Source organism: Fusarium redolens, assembly GCF_020744475.1.
Source record: "Fusarium redolens strain MPI-CAGE-AT-0023 chromosome Unknown BKA55scaffold_23, whole genome shotgun sequence".
Taxonomy (NCBI): Eukaryota; Fungi; Ascomycota; class Sordariomycetes; order Hypocreales; family Nectriaceae; genus Fusarium; species Fusarium redolens.
This window is the reverse complement of record NW_025763686.1, coordinates 414,629-432,893: the sequence shown is the minus strand read 5'-3', so window position 1 is coordinate 432,893 and position 18,265 is coordinate 414,629. Positions and strand designations below refer to the sequence as shown.

At 47.5% G+C, this 18,265-nt stretch overlaps 10 protein-coding genes across 10 annotated transcripts; 6 read left to right on the top strand and 4 right to left on the bottom strand.

The window, feature by feature from the left end:
• Positions 1-178: 178 nt before the first annotated feature.
• BKA55DRAFT_526337 (cytochrome P450) lies at positions 179-1,911 on the bottom strand (the record flags this gene model as incomplete). Its single annotated transcript, XM_046188827.1, has 4 exons — positions 179-283; positions 343-1,119; positions 1,178-1,549; positions 1,606-1,911. The coding sequence occupies 4 exons, from the start codon at positions 1,909-1,911 to the stop codon at positions 179-181; spliced, it is 1,560 nt and encodes a 519-aa protein (XP_046042990.1).
• A 663-nt stretch (positions 1,912-2,574) lies between these two features.
• On the top strand, positions 2,575-3,259 carry BKA55DRAFT_526138 (uncharacterized protein; the record flags this gene model as incomplete). Its single annotated transcript, XM_046188808.1, has 2 exons — positions 2,575-3,039; positions 3,116-3,259. The coding sequence occupies 2 exons, from the start codon at positions 2,575-2,577 to the stop codon at positions 3,257-3,259; spliced, it is 609 nt and encodes a 202-aa protein (XP_046042989.1).
• Positions 3,260-4,024: 765 nt separating this feature from the next.
• Positions 4,025-5,052, top strand: BKA55DRAFT_526319 (Alpha/Beta hydrolase protein; the record flags this gene model as incomplete). Its single annotated transcript, XM_046188826.1, has 3 exons — positions 4,025-4,129; positions 4,174-4,251; positions 4,315-5,052. The coding sequence occupies 3 exons, from the start codon at positions 4,025-4,027 to the stop codon at positions 5,050-5,052; spliced, it is 921 nt and encodes a 306-aa protein (XP_046042988.1).
• Positions 5,053-5,589: 537 nt separating this feature from the next.
• BKA55DRAFT_583554 (uncharacterized protein) lies at positions 5,590-6,855 on the bottom strand. Its single transcript, XM_046194225.1, has one exon. It carries the CDS (start codon positions 6,478-6,480, stop codon positions 5,644-5,646), a length of 837 nt encoding a protein of 278 aa, XP_046042987.1. The 5' UTR covers positions 6,481-6,855; the 3' UTR covers positions 5,590-5,643.
• A 389-nt stretch (positions 6,856-7,244) lies between these two features.
• BKA55DRAFT_526543 (uncharacterized protein) lies at positions 7,245-7,802 on the top strand (the record flags this gene model as incomplete). The annotated part of the gene is made up of 2 exons (XM_046188852.1): positions 7,245-7,310; positions 7,359-7,802. 2 exons carry the CDS (start codon positions 7,245-7,247, stop codon positions 7,800-7,802), a joined length of 510 nt encoding a protein of 169 aa, XP_046042986.1.
• A 650-nt stretch (positions 7,803-8,452) lies between these two features.
• Positions 8,453-10,837, top strand: BKA55DRAFT_743398 (uncharacterized protein). The gene has a single exon (XM_046201547.1). It carries the CDS (start codon positions 8,772-8,774, stop codon positions 10,809-10,811), a length of 2,040 nt encoding a protein of 679 aa, XP_046042985.1. The 5' UTR covers positions 8,453-8,771; the 3' UTR covers positions 10,812-10,837.
• Positions 10,838-10,884: 47 nt separating this feature from the next.
• BKA55DRAFT_626169 (chaperonin 10-like protein) lies at positions 10,885-12,490 on the bottom strand. The gene is made up of 6 exons (XM_046196850.1): positions 12,363-12,490; positions 12,142-12,296; positions 12,055-12,077; positions 11,877-11,993; positions 11,259-11,815; positions 10,885-11,200 (listed from the first exon to the last, which is right to left on the bottom strand). The coding sequence occupies exons 2-6, from the start codon at positions 12,262-12,264 to the stop codon at positions 10,995-10,997; spliced, it is 1,026 nt and encodes a 341-aa protein (XP_046042984.1). The 5' UTR covers positions 12,265-12,296; positions 12,363-12,490; the 3' UTR covers positions 10,885-10,994.
• Positions 12,491-12,884: 394 nt separating this feature from the next.
• On the top strand, positions 12,885-13,256 carry BKA55DRAFT_467744 (uncharacterized protein; the record flags this gene model as incomplete). Its single annotated transcript, XM_046186122.1, has 2 exons — positions 12,885-13,024; positions 13,082-13,256. Coding segments are annotated over 2 exons (315 nt in total), but the record flags the coding sequence as incomplete, so codon positions are not given.
• Positions 13,257-14,153: 897 nt separating this feature from the next.
• Positions 14,154-15,809, top strand: BKA55DRAFT_526312 (uncharacterized protein; the record flags this gene model as incomplete). The annotated part of the gene is made up of 4 exons (XM_046188823.1): positions 14,154-14,303; positions 14,408-14,663; positions 14,731-14,874; positions 14,923-15,809. The coding sequence occupies 4 exons, from the start codon at positions 14,154-14,156 to the stop codon at positions 15,807-15,809; spliced, it is 1,437 nt and encodes a 478-aa protein (XP_046042982.1).
• A 360-nt stretch (positions 15,810-16,169) lies between these two features.
• BKA55DRAFT_598944 (aldehyde dehydrogenase domain-containing protein) lies at positions 16,170-18,085 on the bottom strand (the record flags this gene model as incomplete). The annotated part of the gene is made up of 7 exons (XM_046196314.1): positions 16,170-16,331; positions 16,451-16,666; positions 16,737-16,998; positions 17,063-17,325; positions 17,396-17,657; positions 17,723-17,967; positions 18,044-18,085. The coding sequence occupies 7 exons, from the start codon at positions 18,083-18,085 to the stop codon at positions 16,170-16,172; spliced, it is 1,452 nt and encodes a 483-aa protein (XP_046042981.1).
• Positions 18,086-18,265: the final 180 nt, after the last annotated feature.

The following is an 18,265-nucleotide window of genomic DNA, read 5'->3' as shown; positions in this document are numbered from 1 at the left end:
ATACCATATCAAGCATCTCTGGAATACTCATAGGTTGGAGCAATCACTACAAGTTTCTCCCATTGACACGTGTGCTTACAATTTATCTAATTCTTTGGATACAGCGGGTAAATCCTGACCATCTCTGCATTCCAGTGATGCAGTTTGACTTGAGATCTCCAAACTCGCACCTGAAGATCTAAAGGATCTTCCCCCTTTCCTTGAGTCGAACATTGAAGCCCATTTGTCGTACAAACCACGCATTATGGAGCTTCCATGGAGTGTCTGGATTGACCAGCTGAAGCTGAAAAAGAACATTAGCTTTCATAAACGAAACACGACGAAAAAACTTAGCAGTCTTACCTCAAAAATCCGTAGAATAGTTGGCACAAGCTTGTAGAGCTCCAATAACGATATGTTCTTGCCAACACATGTCCTAGCTCCAGCGCCAAAAGATAAGAGACAACTATTCATCTTTTTCCGCTGTTCAGGTGTTGCTTCGATCCAGCGTTCAGGGCGAAACTTTGCGGCATCAGCACCATATACCTCGGTATCTTGATGAATAACCCATGGGGAACAACCAGCGATACTCCCACCAGGGATGTAGTGTCCAGCAAGTGTAACTCCAGCTGAAGGAACAATTCTCTCGAGAGTCAGCCCGACTGCTGGGTGACAGCGGAGAGCCTCGTTGATGACTGCGCTCAGATAGGGTAAATCCCTGACTTCCTCCCATTGAACAAGCCCGTCATCTCTCGAGAACCGACCAGCCTTGCTCTCAGCTGCGAGTTCTTTGAGAAGACTTTCCATCTTTGGAGGGTCCTTCAGCAGGTAGTAGAAGACAGCTCGCAGTGTGATGCCAGTTGTGTCAGAGCCCGCAAACATATTAGCTACTGTCAGGGCCAGGACAAGCTGCTCGGTGATAAAGTCGGGATCTTTGTGGTGCGCCTCTTTAAACCGGTTTAAGAAGTCCCTCCTTGGAACCTTTTTCTCACCCGATGCTTCCTCATGCTGGCGTTCGATGAGGTGCTTTCTCGCAAATTCTGCAACTGGCGCACTCGAGTTAAGAAACCCATATTTGACCAACCAAATTTTGATGGGGTTCTTTATGAACAGCTTATCTAGGAACGGGATCTGGCCAATCTGTACAGGTTTCGTTTGTCAGTGGCTGATACCTCAGAAATTTGGGGAGGTCATTTACCCATGATACATAATTTAAGAAACTCTCCAGATCCCGGATAATGTTGTCAATGTCAACACCTTTCTCCACAAATCCCAATCTCTTGGAGAATGTCAATTCTCCGATGACGTCAAAAGCGTAGAACTGGAGCCACGCCCCAAAGTCACAAATGCCTGCGTCGCCAGTGCGGTCGGCAAAACGAAGCTTGAGCTGCCTGATGAACTCGGCCGAAGTTGAATCAACAAACGGTTCGAATGTGACAAGGGTACTCATCGCATAGGCATTTGACACTGATCTTCGAAGCCTGGCGTGATATTTGTCGTTGTCTGTGTTGAACATGGTTTCGAGTCTCTTTCCTTTAGCCAGAGCTTGCTGCACCGGGTAGAACTTCGACTACAAGAGGTGATCAGTTAGCCAGAGAATAGTCGTTTGACGACTCTGCAAGTTACCTTGGACCATCCTGCACTTGGACTGTAAATAACCTTCACAGCATCCGTATCTGCAATGGATACTGCTCGAGGACCCAATCTAACAGCAGGTCCGTACTTCTTGTGTAGCTCGATATGTACTTCCTGCGCTCGACGATCTCGAACGACAAGAAGCCTCCATAGATCTGTAAAGCCAGCAAGCCAAGGGCCGGGTACGTGGTTCAGACCTCGTCCGTATTTGTTGTATATAAGACGGGTCAAGATAGCTCCGATGAGCCATAGGACAGCGGTGCTGAAAGATTGGGGGATTAGGCGTTCTAAGGTCATTGTACGACGTGACTGTGAAACTGAGATCACTGTAAACGATTTACGATTGGCAGTGAATTGCAAGGCTCCAATGATATTTCAAGACCATTGCCAGGACATTCGTCGCCGGTATTTCGGAATTATCCCCGGAACACTATCCGGTCCGTCTCTGGCTGGCAGTGGGGCCCCGGAAGACGACGACGCTCCTTGTATGGTATGTCAATTACTAAACAGCAGGAAGCAAGTCGCTGAAGATAGATTTGGAAGATATTAATAGTATAGAAGTCAATAAAAGAGTACGCAGATGCAGCAATCCTTAAACTTACAAATTGTGCTGGTGTTGAGAGATGTTTTTATTCATTCACTTCGCCGTGTATGAAATGACCTCACAACAAGTCTGCACTCCTACCCAGGCGCTATGTAGTGTACTATAACGGAACCTAGACCGGAATCTATCCACCACTGTATTGCTCGGCACATCAAACCCCGCGTGTGATGTGTGTATCCAGCAATTCCGATTACCTTAAATTTCGCCCCCTTGCGTTGTATTGCTACTTACGACTATCTAAATTCAGGTCAAGTAAGAATTTACCACGCCCCCAACTGCAAGTGGCTACTGACTTCTATGAATTAGACTTGATAATATATGCACTTTGTTGATCAGCTGCTTAACTCTCTTATCCCATGGGTACCTCAAGCCAAGAAAACAATAATGCTGGAATCACAGCTACTACTCGCCCTGTCAAACGGTATATAACAGGCCATGACCTCACGACTGGCGAAAGTATTTACATAAGTGCACCCGAACTATGCACTGCAGCTGTGCCTGGCTTTGGAATAGCATCTCGTTCTTATGCTACTTTGAAGCTGCTTGCAGAACTGGCGGATGACCATGACCTGAAGGCACACCTTTCACTTGACTCTCTCACTAGCTACACCCGGAGTACAGATTTTCTCGTTCCCTCATCACAGTTGAACCCCCAAACAGGACAAAACGAGCTGGGAGGAGCAAATGTGATAAATCTCGACATTGACCCCGATGCGGTGGGTCATTGGCATCGAACGGTGTCTTTGGATATCTCTACTTGTGTTATGGGAGAGGTATATCATGAACTTGATAGTGGCCAAAAGGTCCTATTGAAAGCTGGGGTAAGCGTTTTACGGTCCTTTCATTATACATCAACGGCCTTCCTTGTAAAAAGCCACTAACAGCCGTTCCTTGCAGGATCACATCATTCAGCGGGCAACTATGCACAGATGGATTAACGCTTCCAAGGAGCATCGTGCTCGGGTGATTGCAATTCTTCTTCCCTGCGCCCCTTTCAAAGTCAACGGTCAATACGTGACAGAGGAGCATAGGTTTGGATAATTGATGAAATATTGCAAGTCCAAGCCAGATTGCCCCTTTAATAAATTTGTTCAATACCCCGGACTTGTGTGACTAGTCTGGCATTACTGCCTTGTGAGGTTATCGCAACTAAAACTTATCAAATATACTGTGTTTAATAGCAGAGACAAGCGCATTGGCGTGATACATTTATGAAATATAATTGGGATTTTAAGTATGGCTCTTCCAATCCGTGTGATAATACCCGCCTGTAAAATGAGAACGCATCTGGAGTATATGAGCTGTTCTCTATTGCAATGCAACGTAACTACAATGACCAGGCATAAGGTGAGAGGATGGCCATGGGAATGACGCAAACTCAGATCCGACCGTACTTTTTTATCATACCTTTTATAGGTGGTGCGTTGGAGCCAAGATGGGCGATCACTTTGGTAAGGCGAGGTCGGCGTAGCATTACCTATGCTCAAACTTCTGAACCGCGCGCAGAATAGAACAGACCGAGAAGCGGGGATACGAGATCCGAAGACCGAAGACTACGTTAAAAAATTTAATCACTTCGGTCCGGCATTATAGTTCTTCTCTGTTCTGATCGGACCGAAACGAACACCCCTCTACGTTCGGGCCGAGCTTTTGGACTATAGTTAATATTATCTCAGGTGACTCTAAATTGAGCTATTTTAGCTAGAGAGTATCAGGCTTATACACTAAGAACTAGATTCTTCGTTTTATCACTTACATATAAAGCGTTTATATCTTGCCACTTCAATCAGCATTCCACATTTCATCATGACCGCGCCAGGAGGGAAGTATTTCATTCATGATCAGCTAGATGAGCAGCATCCCCATCATGAGTCGTTCAGCAGCTTATGGAAGACTCGCTGGGAATCCTCAGTACGTTGTCTGCTTACCTGTATAGCTGATGGATTAACAATCAGCAGGCGAAGAACATGACGTACCCATTTCTGTTCACAGACGACGTAGATTTTCAGCCCATCGTGGCGGAGCTAGCAAGGGTGAGTCAAATGTATCCATGAGCCGCTTGATTGTTGCTGCAACTTTTACTAAGGCTACATCAGCTTGACATGAAAGAACCATATGAGTGGCAGTCGTTTGCCTCGTATTTTGAGCCCCAGGCTTCTAAGCTATTTGAGACAGCTGTCGCTGCGGAGCAAACGGGGCAGCTGGAAAAGGCATCGGAATATTATCTCCGCGCTGCCAACGTGTGGTTTATCTCACGGTATCCGGCTTTGCTCTGCGATGCCCAGCGTAATGCCTGGGAGAGATCCAAGCAAGCGGCTATGAAGGGTTTGCAGTTGAGAGGGATACCTATTCAGGAACAGTTTGTTCCACACAAGCACGGCCTCGATGGCGAAGGCGGCAACGTCCCTATTTGGGTCTCATTGCCTGATGGTGCTTCTGAAAAAAACCCAGCTCCCATCGTTCTAGGCATGGGGGGCTTAGATTCTTGGCGGCCAGAGTTGTCCTGCTTCGCCGGACTATTTCGGCGTTGTGGAATCGGCATGGTGATTGCCGAGATCCCCGGAACTGGAGACTCCCCGGCCTTTGCAGATGACCCTCAAAGCCCTGATCGACAGTGGTCAAGTTTACTGGACTGGATCGAGGACCATAAGAGAATCGATAGCCGGAGAGTGGTAGGATGGGGCCTCTCAACGGGAGGATACTACGCCATTCGGGCTGCCTACACGCATCCCAAAAGCTTCTTGGGAATGGTCGCTCAGGGAGGTGCCGCCCATCATTCGTTTGATCCTGAATGGCTGGAGAACATTGATTTGCGAGAATTCGCTCACAGGTAAGGCGTGCTGCGCCTTGTCACTAGTATCTGCTGATCTAATTACCTACTGAAAGTGCTTGCGAGGCTTTTGCTTGGAAATGGGGGTTCAAAGGCGACACGGAAAAGTTCGTGAAAGAGGCTAGTGACAAATTCTCCTTGTTGAAGGATGGAACACTTGACAAGCCAGAATGCGCTCGCTTGTTGCTCATCAACGTATGCATACTGATATCCATCCTTTCTTGCTTGAAGAATAGTGCCAGTACTGAAATCGATGTTGCAGGGTATTGACGACAGTGTATTTCCAGTCGACGACAGCTATCTTTGTCTGGAGCATGGACCACCGAAAGAAGCTAGGTAAGCCTCCAATCTATCAATATCTTGGCCATGACACTCATTCGGGTAGGTTCTTAAAAACGAAGCTCATATGGGTGGCGAGGCGTCGTATATGACAGTGGTAAGATGGATCTTGACTGTGTTTGACAACAACGTGGATCCTGTTGAGGCAATGCGAGAACTGGATTATAGGCCCAAGTACTAATAGATAATAAGTAAGACTACTGCTTGTTTTCTGTCAAACCACCCGACCCAACTGGATCTATTTACAGTCTTCTCTTTACTCAACAACATCCCGGGTAATGACCCACAGCTTCTTTGTAAAGGGACCCTTGGAGACCCAGGTAATATGCATGCCTGATGTCAGGCCAATTGCATCTCCTGCCCTGAAACTATGCTTCTTTCCACTGTCCGTCTCCGTGACATCAACTTCGCCCTCAAGGAGAAGAATTGTTTCGTCACCAAGGACTCCAGTATAAGGTGTCGTTAAAGTCCCTTCATCATCCAGATCAGAAGCCGCAATTCCTTTTCCAGATCGCCACACTCCACTCAGCATGGATCCAGTCGATCCTCCATTACGAATGAAGTACAACTCGCCAGCCACGAGATCGCCTTCCTTGGGCTCAGTAAAATTGTAGTTGACCCAGTCGGGACTGTCACTGACGTTGCTAATTAGAAGATCAGTTGGCGGGTTGGTAGCAGCTTTGGTGCCATTCCAGATACACCAGTACTTCTTGAAAAAGGGAGCCTCGATCTGCCAGTACACCTCGAGTCCCTTGGGAGAGCTAATAATTGATCCAGGACCGACTTTGTATTTAGCCCCAGTCGAGACGACTGTCAAGGTGGCGGATCCGTCAATAACGCACGCGGTCTCGTCGCCAAGGGGAGACGAATAGGTGAGGCTGTGCGACCCATCGCTGTTGGCGCCTGGGGACGTGGCGCCTGTCCTCCAGAATCCTGATGAGAGGTTTCCAGAAGTCCCAAAAGCGCGGGCAGTGGTTACTTCGCCATGGACTTGTTTGCCCAGCTTAGGCTCTTCCCACTCAAAGCTTGTCCATGTGCTGGTGGGCGAAGCTTGTTTGCCACCGTGAACAACGTGAGTGGTCGGTTGAGCCATAATAATAGTAGGTGAGATAGATTGGTAAGATTGGGGTTTAGTTGGTAAGATTGATAGTCAAGTGAAGAATCGCCCTTTGAAAAAGGACATGTTCGAACCTATTTGTACTTGATCACGGCCATAGCCATGCTTTCAATACATGTGAGAGCCTGTTGGTTCTAGCCAGTATCCCATTTAGAACATCAAAGAGGTCAATGTGTCACCCTTGAGGGTGTGGTCGGTGACAACTTCGTCGTGTCTTTGGCACTATTCGTCGGATTTACGGCCATTGATGTCCTATCCTCAAATTCGGAAATAAGGTTGAGAGGGACATGGGGTTGATTGTGACGAGTCTCCGGTGAGGAGGGCAGGGCTGTGATACTACTTGTCCATTCCCCGACGGCCCGGGTCAGTGGGATAGTATATTAATGTTCCTTTTAGCAACTATAGCCAGGGTACGTAGATTCAGATTAATTCTTTTTCCCAAACTAGAAATTGTATTATTTGGTTATGACAAGATGCATGTCGTCGGCAATACAGCCAATGAAAACGAGCGGAAAACAAATACCCGGCATTGCCAGACAGCCAGGCAGCCGATATGTTCAGACCATTCCGCTTATGGAGTTGATCATTGAACGACCTCGGGACCTATCTCGGTGAGATGCATCGAGGCAATATTTATAGTAGGCCTTGTCTAGGCTTTATCCTGACACATAATTTCATATCTTATCACGTACCTATTCATACAGATTTCCATTCAATTTTCGAATATCAAGAAGAACAAGATGCCCATCTATCTGAGCATGCAACGCGTCCGCTTCTCGAGCCCAGACGCCTATGAGAAATTTAAGGTATATCCTGAGAATACATTACAATTCGCGAGGACTCACAGATTCAAGGTTTTATTCGCTGATACTCGCCGTCACCTCATGACCCTTCCTGGATTCTTGCATCTGACGTGGTGGGAGCATCCTGATGATCGAAGTTGGTACAATGAATGTAGCTTTTGGACCAGCCGAGGGGCTCTCTATGATTGGCATAAAAACACCTATCATAAATACTGCAAGTCATGGGCCGCCAATGGAGCAATTATGGAGGATATCATCAACAACTTTGAACTCGTCGGCACCCGTCTTATCCGAGTCTGCCCTGTATGCAATAAGGCAGAGGATAAGAAGTACAATTTGGCTGAGGAACAGGCAGTATTACGCGAGACATGCCCTCAGTGTGGATTCCATTTCCCGGTTCTTGAGGAAACTCCTTCAAGCTTTGCTGTCTTCAAGGATGTACCTGGCCTACCGATGAATGATAAGGAAGAAAAGAAGGAAGAGGCCAAGGTATAAGCTATAAGGAGAGGTTACGTTTGAAGACAGTAGAGATCATCTCACATAGCTGAATACAGAAAAACACCATGGAACTCAACCTTCAGGTACCTTCACAAGGTTCCGCCACCTATGTGTCTGCAATACATGTGCAGATTTGGGATCAATATGTCCGATGTATTGATATGTGCGCAGATTACCAATCGGCCTTGAGTCTTGTAGAGCAGAGGAGGATTCAAACCTTGGTAAATTAATACCTAGAGGCCTCTTTCTCTATAGCGGGAGTCGTCAGTAAGTCTACATAGTAATTCCATTCTTCCGCCCATACCCAGGTCCCTTCTTTGAACCCCCTTGTCACTATCTTGTTGATCATTTTAGAGATGCTTTCTTGGCCTTTAATGGCTCTTTCCGTAGAGGAGTCCACTCGGCATACGAATAAAGGCAAGGGCTTTTAGTCCCAACAGCCTTTTGCAACTCCATGTAACTGCCGGAGTGGTCGGAAAACTAGCCAATCATAATCAAGTTAATCCAATTCCTACGAGTACCATGACATCAGAGTCAGGCCACCTCCTCTCGCTGACATGATAGACCCGAGATTACAACTAGCTGGATGTCCCAAAGATGACTAGTTGCAAACTCAAAATCGGCCGTCAACTGACAATGCAAATGCCCTCAGAATCCTAGATGGATGGAGCGAATAAGAATCTGTGAATCTGTGCAAGCAGAATGTCAGCTAACACCCTTTGCGGGGTTTACCCCGCAGTCTCCAGGTTCTGGACCGCTGATACAGAACTGGAATCCGTTATCTTTACCATAGTAGCTGAGATACGGGGTTGCTGGCTTCGTCGTGTGCCAGTTCACCTTTGGTCACCATACCGAGAATCCCCCGAGATAGGATAACACGCTTGGAGGTGACACCTCCAGAGACCCCAATCCATCGGCTCTACTTGCGCTTCAGCCCAACGTTGGTCATATACCTCCTGATACGCCATGGTGCGATCGAAGACGCCGTCAGCTCGGAATTCCTCACATCAACAACCTGCTCAAGGGAGAGCTGCACCTCGATCTCGACTGGGATGTGCTACTTGTAAGAGACGACACGTGAGATGCGATGAGGCATATCCATCATGTGAGCCTTGCCATCGGTTACAGCTCCATTGCTACTATCCCCATCGCTCGCAACGAGCCCCCGGACCAGCGAAGCAACGGATACTACTTCCCTCCCCAAGCATATCGGGGGCTTCGTTAGAAGAGAACGATCATGCAGCTCAGTTTGACTCATTTTCGTGGTCCAATAGTAGAATGGCCACCGACATCGACGCCCTTTGCAGCAGTTGGGCAGGGGAGCTCGAGGCTTTTGGTAGCCCGAAGTCTTTGTTGTCGAGCATTAGCCGCCCAGATGGTAACTCTGATGTGATAACTGGTACTGGGGTGCCGATGATATCTGAGCTTTCGGACCCAGGAGCTTTCAATAATGCAGCACCTCTCTGGAGGGCGGCTCTTCCCAATCCGGATGTTTCAAGTACAATCTCGACACAAACAGACGAACACTTCCATCTCGACAGCTTGTTACTCACTTCTGGGCGGTCAGAGCATAAACACTCCTTAAATGTCTTTGGCAAGATTATGCAACCACCTGCGGCCATGTTGATGGGGGGCATCAAGAAGTGGCAACACCTGCAGCAGTACCTGGTGAATTTGGCGTCGCACAATGATGCCGTGATGAGTGCATTGTTAGGTCTTGATAAGCTCCTTGAGTGGGATAGTATTAGTGACTCGATAACTCTAAGACGTCATCTTCAAGACCACATACAGAATTCATTCAACACAACAACCTGCATGATTCAACAAGATGTTTCTCTAATTCAGTGCGGTAGTAGCTCCAAGATGGACGATTGGCTAGCTGCTATATTCCTCTTGGCGTGGATTCAGGTTCTCCGCGATCGTGTCGAGCACGACAGTGAGTCTCTATTTCCAACTGAACTTGCCGACATCATCATTACATGCTCTTACGACTGGAATTGGTATTCGAGACAACTTCTCTCATGGTTCAACTCCCTCGACAGCAAAGCCTCTCATCTGAGCGGACCAACTCTCTTGTCATCCAAAGCCCTCCAAGTCGTTTCTCAGTATCCCATTCAGATTATTAGCTGCGACTACGAAGAGTATAAATACAGAAGAGGATCGCTTGGCGATGACAAAGACTTCCAATTACTGTCTCAGAGTCCGCTGTCGGGAGTTTCTGAACATGGGGATAGTGGCATCGTCGTCCCTGCGAGGAGTTCGTGTGATGTGAAAGAGATCGTACTCCGAGCAATTTTGCAGCCAGCTGCCGAATGGTACTTGAAGACGCAAGCATATTGTCGTCAGATCAGCGCCCTTGATAAACATCACTGCAAGCGGTTTACCCCAGATGCCGAGATGAAGGTTGCTCTAGAGGGAAAGCAAATTCACAGCAAGCTCTGGGACTTGTGGGCGCAGTGTCCATCTGTTATATCTCTGTCCACAGCTGAACTGTCCATGTCAGTCGCTCCAGATGTTGCAACGAGACTACAGGAAGTCTCGAGCGTGTATCTGGCCAGCTTCTGGATACTATTTGTCTATCTCCACCGCGTCTGTTGGTGGCACCTTGAGCATACTGAAGCGGTGACAGGCGCATTGGAAAAGACGTGGGAACATATGAAGAACTCTTATGGAGAAGCGGACGATAAAAGTCAACAAAAGACAGTCCACCCTGCTCTTATGTGGCCGGTCTTCCTTTTCGGGACAGAATGCAAAGATGATGAGCACCGCAGTTGGGCCATAGAGCAACTGAAGGCCTTGGGGAGGGCGAGACCGGTGCTGAAGCCTCAGAGTCAGAACCTAGAGACATTACCAGCATTTCGTATCAGTCACGGAGCCACAAGGAATGCAAAAAGGGCAGCGCTTTTGCTTGAGGCCCTCACTCGAAAACAAGAGGAGACAAATTGCAGAGTTGATGATAGAGACCTGGCCATGAATATGTTTAATTGCTATTTCTCAATAGTATAATAATAAGCAATAAAAATTGCGCAGTGTGTTTATCTTCGTTCTGTATTGCTTACCTATTTTGAGCTATAATTAAGATGGAGGTAACTTTAGCTTTATATCCCAGTCTACCGCGTCCTCCATTCTCCTCTACCCTTCCACGAAAAGCTATGACGTATACGGAAGCACCCAGGAGACATATGCAACTCAGACGTGCACGATAAACTTTTGGCCTGAGACTCCAGCTTTCAACTTATCTAGTCCTTGCTGTATTTCACCAAGGCCCTTGCCAACAACAACCGGAGGAGGCTGTAGCTGAAAGCTACCTTGGCGGATAGCTTGGGGAAGATAGTCCTTCCATATATGGTTCAAAACCTTGCTTTCATCACTACTCAAAATCTCAAAAGCAAGTGCTATCGAATCGTTAATATACCAATTGGAATCTCAATAACTGACTGGGGCTGGCCTTACACATTGTCGGAATGAAGTTCTTCGACAGCTCGATCGTTGGTGGTACAACAAGACCGACTTTGTGGCTCCCAATTTGGTCGAGGATTTCATTGATAGGTTTCATGGATTCTGGTTCAGAAATGGCGTCAAAAATGCCGACAAGCTCACGACCTGACAGGACGGAAACAACATCTTGCACAATGGCCGGGCTCTTGTAGTCAAGGACGGTAGTCGCGCCAACGGATTTGACGAGGCTATGATTGAGCTCTGACGCAGTGCTTATCACCTCCAGACCAGAAGCGACAGCTAACTGAATAGCCGTAGAACCGACCGAAGATGATCCGCCCCAGACCAATAAGACCTTGCCACTGGGTTGAGGGCTCAGGCTCGGGAGCGGCAAGTTCAGGTGAGAACGGTGGTAAAGGTTCACAGCTGCCGTAGTAACAGCGAGGGGAGCTACAGCTGCCTCGTCGAAGCTCAAACTATCCGGAATCGGGCACACCAATGGGGCAAACAGAGTAGGATAGAGCTGGAAAGCGCCGAATGCTGGGTTGTTCACTCCCAGGCCAATGCAGTATCTGAATCATGATTAGCTTCGTGCTTTGTTTTTACACCGTGGGGTGAAGGAGTTGCTTATACCCCATAACACGTTGGCCCTTTTGGACATGAGTTACACCTTCGCCAATATCCTCAACATAACCTGCGACATCAGCACCAAGGATAAACGGGTAGGTCTTGATAAAGAAGTCCTGTTCTCTGTTTGGGATCATGTTAGATGAATGATGAGCTGTTTTCTCGACGACTAAGTGAGACTGACTGAATCTTCCATTCAACTGGATTCTGGAGTTGGGGTGACTGTTAGCAATGGGGTATTCCATTTCAAACGCTGAGGTTGACATCTTACCAGAGCATAGCTTTGGGCCTTGATGACAACTTCACCTGACTTCGGAGTCGGAAACGTAGCCGGGCCGACTTCCAGGGGATAGGACTTGGGACCCTTGATCCAAACAGCTCGATTAGTCGGCATTCTGTCTACTGCAGATGTCTCTTTGGGTCGTTCTGTTGATAAAACTAGAAGCCTTAGCTATATATAAAACCGTGGAGTCTTGAATGTGTAGGGTCTGCCTTTTATGTTAAGTAGGGACTTGGAGTTGTTATCCTCTGGAACTAGAAAGTAAACTAAGTTTTTAGAAATTATTCTTCTTTTAAGGGGCCTTTATAAATAAATAAGCTTTAACTTGTGGCTATTAAACTCGGACTCGGTGAAAATTGTTCGTTGACTTATATGAACGGGGACAACGGCTGATAGTTAGTTTTTAACTCGGACTTCGATCTTTACCGACATCCGTTCTTTACAGCGGAATAATTAAGTAAGAGTGGAAGCACGGACCGTCAGACATTATCCGTAGCAACTGGGCTAAAACACGGTAAAGCCATGTTCCTAGTTAATACTTACTAAGTCCGATTTTTCTTTCTTAATTCCGAAAACATACTACCACTTTCAGACTCTCCCCTCTCCCTCTTTCCGCGTCATTGACACATATCATACTGGTCTACTAGGATAAGAAACACACCCTTGCCTTTCGCTAAATTAACCAACAGCGAACACCTTTTACTCCTTCGCAGTGCCAGGCCTGGACTGATGCCATGACGAACCCGGATAATCTAACTTGCCGCTACTGTCGACGATCGTTTAGTCGTGAAGAACACGTTCAGCGACACGTTCGAAAGCATCTAGGCCTGCGCCCTTATTCATGCGCCGTCTGCTCTAGGCAATTTGCAAGAAGGTAAAGCTGCATCTAGATATCACTTAGCAAAGGCGCTATGGCTGATGTGATTGACAGAGATATACTAAAGCGACACCTCAACACTCATGGGCTGTCGACTGACCAAATCCAAGCTTTCTCCATTTCAAGTCTTGGCCATATTCCGCACGCATGTGCCAATTGCGCCAAGTCAAAGCAGAAATGTGATCGAGCTTCACCATGCGGCCGTTGTCGACAGAGAAAACTTCAGTGTGAGACACCGTCGGACAGTCACTGCGGGCCATCCGAGTCTGAGAATGTGGCTGTTGAACGGTTTCGTGTACCTTCAGGGCTGATCTCTGGATACGAAAGCGGGGTACATCCCGCTATGGAGACTCTGGGTTTGGGGGAAACGCAAGATATGAACCGACGTCGTTTTGAAGCCGGACCTTCACAAAATCCTACACCATCATCTGGGCTGCAAATTTCAGATATTATCATGGATAGTCCTGAAGCACCTCGTGCTCACTACCTGGGCTTCCCTGCTGATTCAAATGATGGAACAACTGAGTCGGAGTCCCAAGTTATGCCGGGGGCCTGCCGCGTATCTCATACTGATAATACGGCGCAGCGTGGGGCGGCTACTGAGGCCGAGTTCTCGGCGGTAACCGACGACCCAGCAAATTCGTGGTTCTACCCCTTCTCAGACTTGGACACTGAAGATTGGCTTCCACGACTTAGTCCGTGGGAGTATTCAGTTGATCCAAGGTTGGATACCCCGCCATGTGACGATTCAAGGCCTGGAACGACCAAGCCTCAGGCTCACCCTGGGGCGGATCACGTATCGGCTCCCCAAGTCGGCCTCGGCAGCCATTCCCTAACAGACTTACAAGAGTCCACAAACGCAGAAGGCTTGTCAACGGTGACCTCAACGGCACCCTACGGCATGGTAGGAAGATGTGCGAGAGCTTCTTCCCAACACCCGATATACTTTCCCAAGCTGCTTCTGAGCGACGTTGATACCATCGCCGCAGAGAATTACTATCATGTGCCTGCGCTGTCGGGAGAAACTTACCAGAGAATCCGATTCTTCTTTTGCAGCCTTCATAACACCTCCTCTTATTCCTCTGAAGCACAAGAATTTCCTGACATTGATGTACTGAACTCGTTCATGCAGCTTTATTTCGAATTTGTAAATGCACAATTTCCTGTCCTTCATCTTCCAACATTTCAACCATCTGCGAAGTCCTGGATGTTAGTTTTGGCAGTCGTGGCAGTTGGCTGTTCTCATTCCGCCATCAGAAACCAGCACGAATTCGCAGTTCCGTTTCGAGACTTACTGCGCCAAGCCCTGGTGGTAAAGGTCAGTCTTCCCTTGACCACGAACCTGACTTGAAGACACTCACCCATTTGCAGCTCCTAGAGGGACATTGTATTGATGGCGATCTGGTGTTTGGGCAAACAGTGCTTCTACATCAGCTATTAATGGTGTTTAGTGGCACTACTCGAGCAAGCCTGCAGTCACAAAGCATGAAAAGTATATTGGTAACAGTATTCCAGCCGTTCAATTCCGGCAATGGTTCACTTTTTCATAGAACCAGGACTCCCTCCTCTGCTGAGGGGAGCTGGGCGGAGTGGGTTGAGCATGAGTCGTGGAACAGGCTTATGTACTTTACTTGTTGTAAATTTCTGTAAGCCCCAGGACGAAACAACCTATCAATCACTGGTTCTTACCTTGTGGCTTGTAGACATAGAGTGCTTGCAGTATGTTGTCTGGGACCTCTCCCCAGTGATGTCAAGTCAAGACATTCGTTCCCCAATTCCGTCGGATGAAGCGAGATGGGACTCAGCTACAGCGGACCAGTGGGATCAGGAAACACAGCGACTGCATGGTAAGCAAAGCTACTCCGCGATTCAGAACCGAAACTAACTACCTAAAGATTCGGCCAGCGACCTTCCTCTTTTCGATCTACTCAACAAAAGCATCAAAGTACAAGAAACAATAGAAAGGCTACAAGGCTCCGCTCGTCTCGTTGCAATGACTTCAGTCTATGTGGAGGAGAAGAGACTATTGGAAGAAAGGCACTCTTGGCTTTTTTGTGGTTTACAATCTTCCGCGGCTGGGCAAGCTCAAAAATCCACTGGAACGTCAACATCAGACCAGATTATGAGACGGCAACTCGGCCAAAAGTTTGAGCTCTTCGAAGGCCAAGGCGACCCTTATGCTAACACCACCCCTTTGGCTTTAACTCACTTGAAGACCTACCATCTGCTATCGCTCTTAAGGCGTGTGCCATTAAGGCTTCTCTACATGTATTTCGGCTGGATGATGACCAGACGAGGGACTCAAACTGCCAAGGAAGAACTCTCACGGGTCATTATGAAAGATAAGCAGGGCGCCCGGGAGGCACTACGACACTCGGCGATTCTTTTCAGAATAATACGTACGCAGACTACGACGACATTCTTTGACCCTCACTCGCTGCTTATCGCCTCGCTTTACATACGAGTGTATGTGGAGCTGGGAGATACCCTACTGAAAGAGATCTTATCTAACGTCGGACCTTCGTCGTCAATCGGTCGGCCTCTCCGCATCGACCAGGATCTGGAGGCGGATTCGTTACCCCAGTGGATTAGACTAGGTACAAGGGTTCCCTTACATATTGCTGGCGTTGGGATCCTCGACGGAGTCGAAAGTCGTACGAGGGTTTTGAAGGAGGCAATACGCCTTCTGGGGCGGAGGACAGAATGGAAAGTGCTAAACATATCGACCGTCAAGGTTCTTCAGCAAGTAATAGATGGTATACCACCAACCATCGATGATTAGATTGCGGCTATAGGGATGATGTCTAATATAAGTAAGTAATTGATTGCTAAGTATTATAGAATAGCGTTTACTATGTTTTATGTTTCACTATATTATCTACTCTTAGTACTACTTTGACAGTCTACTGCCTCTGCTTTAAACACTCTGGGCTATTCATAGCACCAGCCTCTTACCTTTAGCAGTGTAAATCGCTCAATATAAACATTAAATTCTATCCTTCAAAGAGCGTTTTTTACTTGGGGACTATGCGACTGATAAGCTTGACAGTTACACTAACAGATAAGGTACTTAAAACAATAGGATAAAGCATTAGCTATACTCCCTTTACCCTCTAGGCGCCTTGAATCTACTACATGGATTTCAATGTCCCCCAAAACCTTGAAATCCATGCTTGAAGCATACCGCCTTTGTCTGGAGGAAGTTCTCGACCGAGTACATATGCATCTCGGATCCGATGCCAGACTGTTTCCAGCCTCCAACAGGCATGTCAAGTCCTTTAAGTATCTCGTCAGGAGCCATGTACTAACGGTGGAAAATTGGCCGGGGCTTACCTGTTAAGGAGCTCCACAGTTGACTCAAACGATTCTGGCCTCAAAAGCCTTGGCAAAACGCATAGCGCGGCCAAAGTTTGTCGTATATACGGATGCTGTAACCTCTAAGTTGGAAAGATGTACGATATAGGGTGATCTCACATATGACTTACCGTGAAGGCCGTACTGCGTGTTATTGGCGATCTTAATGGCTTCTTCCTCTGTCTTGAACGAATTGGCAATAACTACAGGGCCAAAGACTTCTTCTTGGAAGATTCGTGAATCTCTGCCAACATTCTTGAAGATAGTTGGGGGAGCAAAGGCACCCTATGTCAGAATTAGTAACTCACGTCGCTCTACTTAGAGTCTGTCACTTTGGCCAAAAGATATCACACACATTGCCCTCTGGCACCTGTCCAGTATAGACAAGTTTACCAGCCTGCTTCCCCTCATTAATTAACTCCAAGACATTCCTCTGCTGTTGTTTGTCGCCCTGAGGACCTTGGAAGGTAGGTTTGTCAGTTGGGTCACCTATCTTTCGAGAACTCATCAACTTGATGAGCTTTTCAAGGTAGGTGTCAATGATAAATTCTTCAATCAAGATTCGGCTATTTCCTTGGCAATGCTGGCCAGAGTTAACATGAATGGAGATCTCAGTCCTAAGGTAGCAGTTAGATGGCCCGCGAAGGTGGCTATAAAAAATGGTGCAGGAGGTTCACGTACGCGGCTACAGCAGTATCAAGATCTGCATCGGCGAATATAACTGCAGGCGACTTGCCGCCAAGTTCCAGGGTCACATTCTTCAGGTTGGAGGCCGCAGCTGCCTGGGCAACCTTCTTTCCGGTCGCCACGGAGCCGGTGACGGAAATCTTCCCAATCCTCATGTTCCGGGCAAGTAGATCGCCGGTTCTTCCGTCGCCAGAAATAACATTAACGAGACCGGCGGAGAAACCGGCCTCTTTAATGAGCTCGGCTACTTTCAAGACCTGTCGTGATACGATTGTTAGCTATCATACTGGGAAAAAGCTGCTGGAAAGTATAAAGATGTATACATACCGCAGGCGGAGCCTTCTCACTGGACTTGACGATGATGGCATTTCCAGCCACGAGCGCCGGCGCGACCTTCATGGCAAACATGATCAAAGAGACATTCCAGGGGATGATGGCAGCAACCACACCATAAGGCTGCTTCAGGGTTAAGTTAATCATGCCCGGAGTGTTGAGGCTAGACTTCCCATGGATTTGGAGCTCCATGTTGGCATACATCCTAAAGAGAGAGGCACAGGCCCAGTTATCGAAAGCAAAGTTGCCGTAGGGCCTAACAGCGTCTAAGTAAGCCATGCTTCTGATTTCCGGCCTTTGGACATGGGACAAGACACTTACTTTCCCATTGACATTGCTTCAAGTTCATGAAGTTCATCGCGGTGCTGCAAAATGAGATTGGCTAGCCGGTTGTAAAGCTTTGCCCTTTGTTCGAAAGAGATCTTCTGCCAGATAGGATACGCCTCGCGAGCAGCATCGAGGGCAGAATCTATATCCCTTTCATTGGCTTGGGAAACAACAGCAACTTGCTCCCCAGTCACAGGACTATAAAGGGGGAGGGTTTGCCCGCATGTTGCAGGAACAAGCTAATAGTGACTTTGGTTAACGAACAAAGGAACAAAACGGGGCAGAGACTATGGTGTGGCAAGAGGGATGACGAACCTCATTGTTAATGAATAAATTAGCGTCGAGTAGTTTGCTCATGGTTTCAAATCGAGGCAAGGAAACAATGTCTAAAGTTTTCAAAGGTATATACTAAAGGATATGAGACGATCGCGTAAATTAACCACACTTTACCATGAATATGGCTTAAATTGGCCTATGCGAATTAAACATGCCTTTTATGTCTTTTATCGCCAGATCTCGCTTCTCATTTCAGGCGCA

Bases quoted from the DNA above. Each gene is read 5' to 3' on its own strand.
- BKA55DRAFT_743398 (XM_046201547.1), top strand. From the start codon at position 8,772: ATGGTGCGATCGAAGACGCCGTCAGCTCGGAATTCCTCACATCAACAA.
- BKA55DRAFT_626169 (XM_046196850.1), bottom strand. From the start codon at position 12,264: ATGCCGACTAATCGAGCTGTTTGGATCAAGGGTCCCAAGTCCTATCCC. The intron at 11,816-11,876 runs GTATAAGCAACT...ATCATGATTCAG, and splicing joins AAGGGCCAACGTGTTATGGG to ATACTGCATTGGCCTGGGAG. The intron at 11,201-11,258 runs GTAAGGCCAGCC...ACGATTCGATAG, and splicing joins GAACTTCATTCCGACAATGT to CACTTGCTTTTGAGATTTTG.
- BKA55DRAFT_583554 (XM_046194225.1), bottom strand. From the start codon at position 6,480: ATGGCTCAACCGACCACTCACGTTGTTCACGGTGGCAAACAAGCTTCG.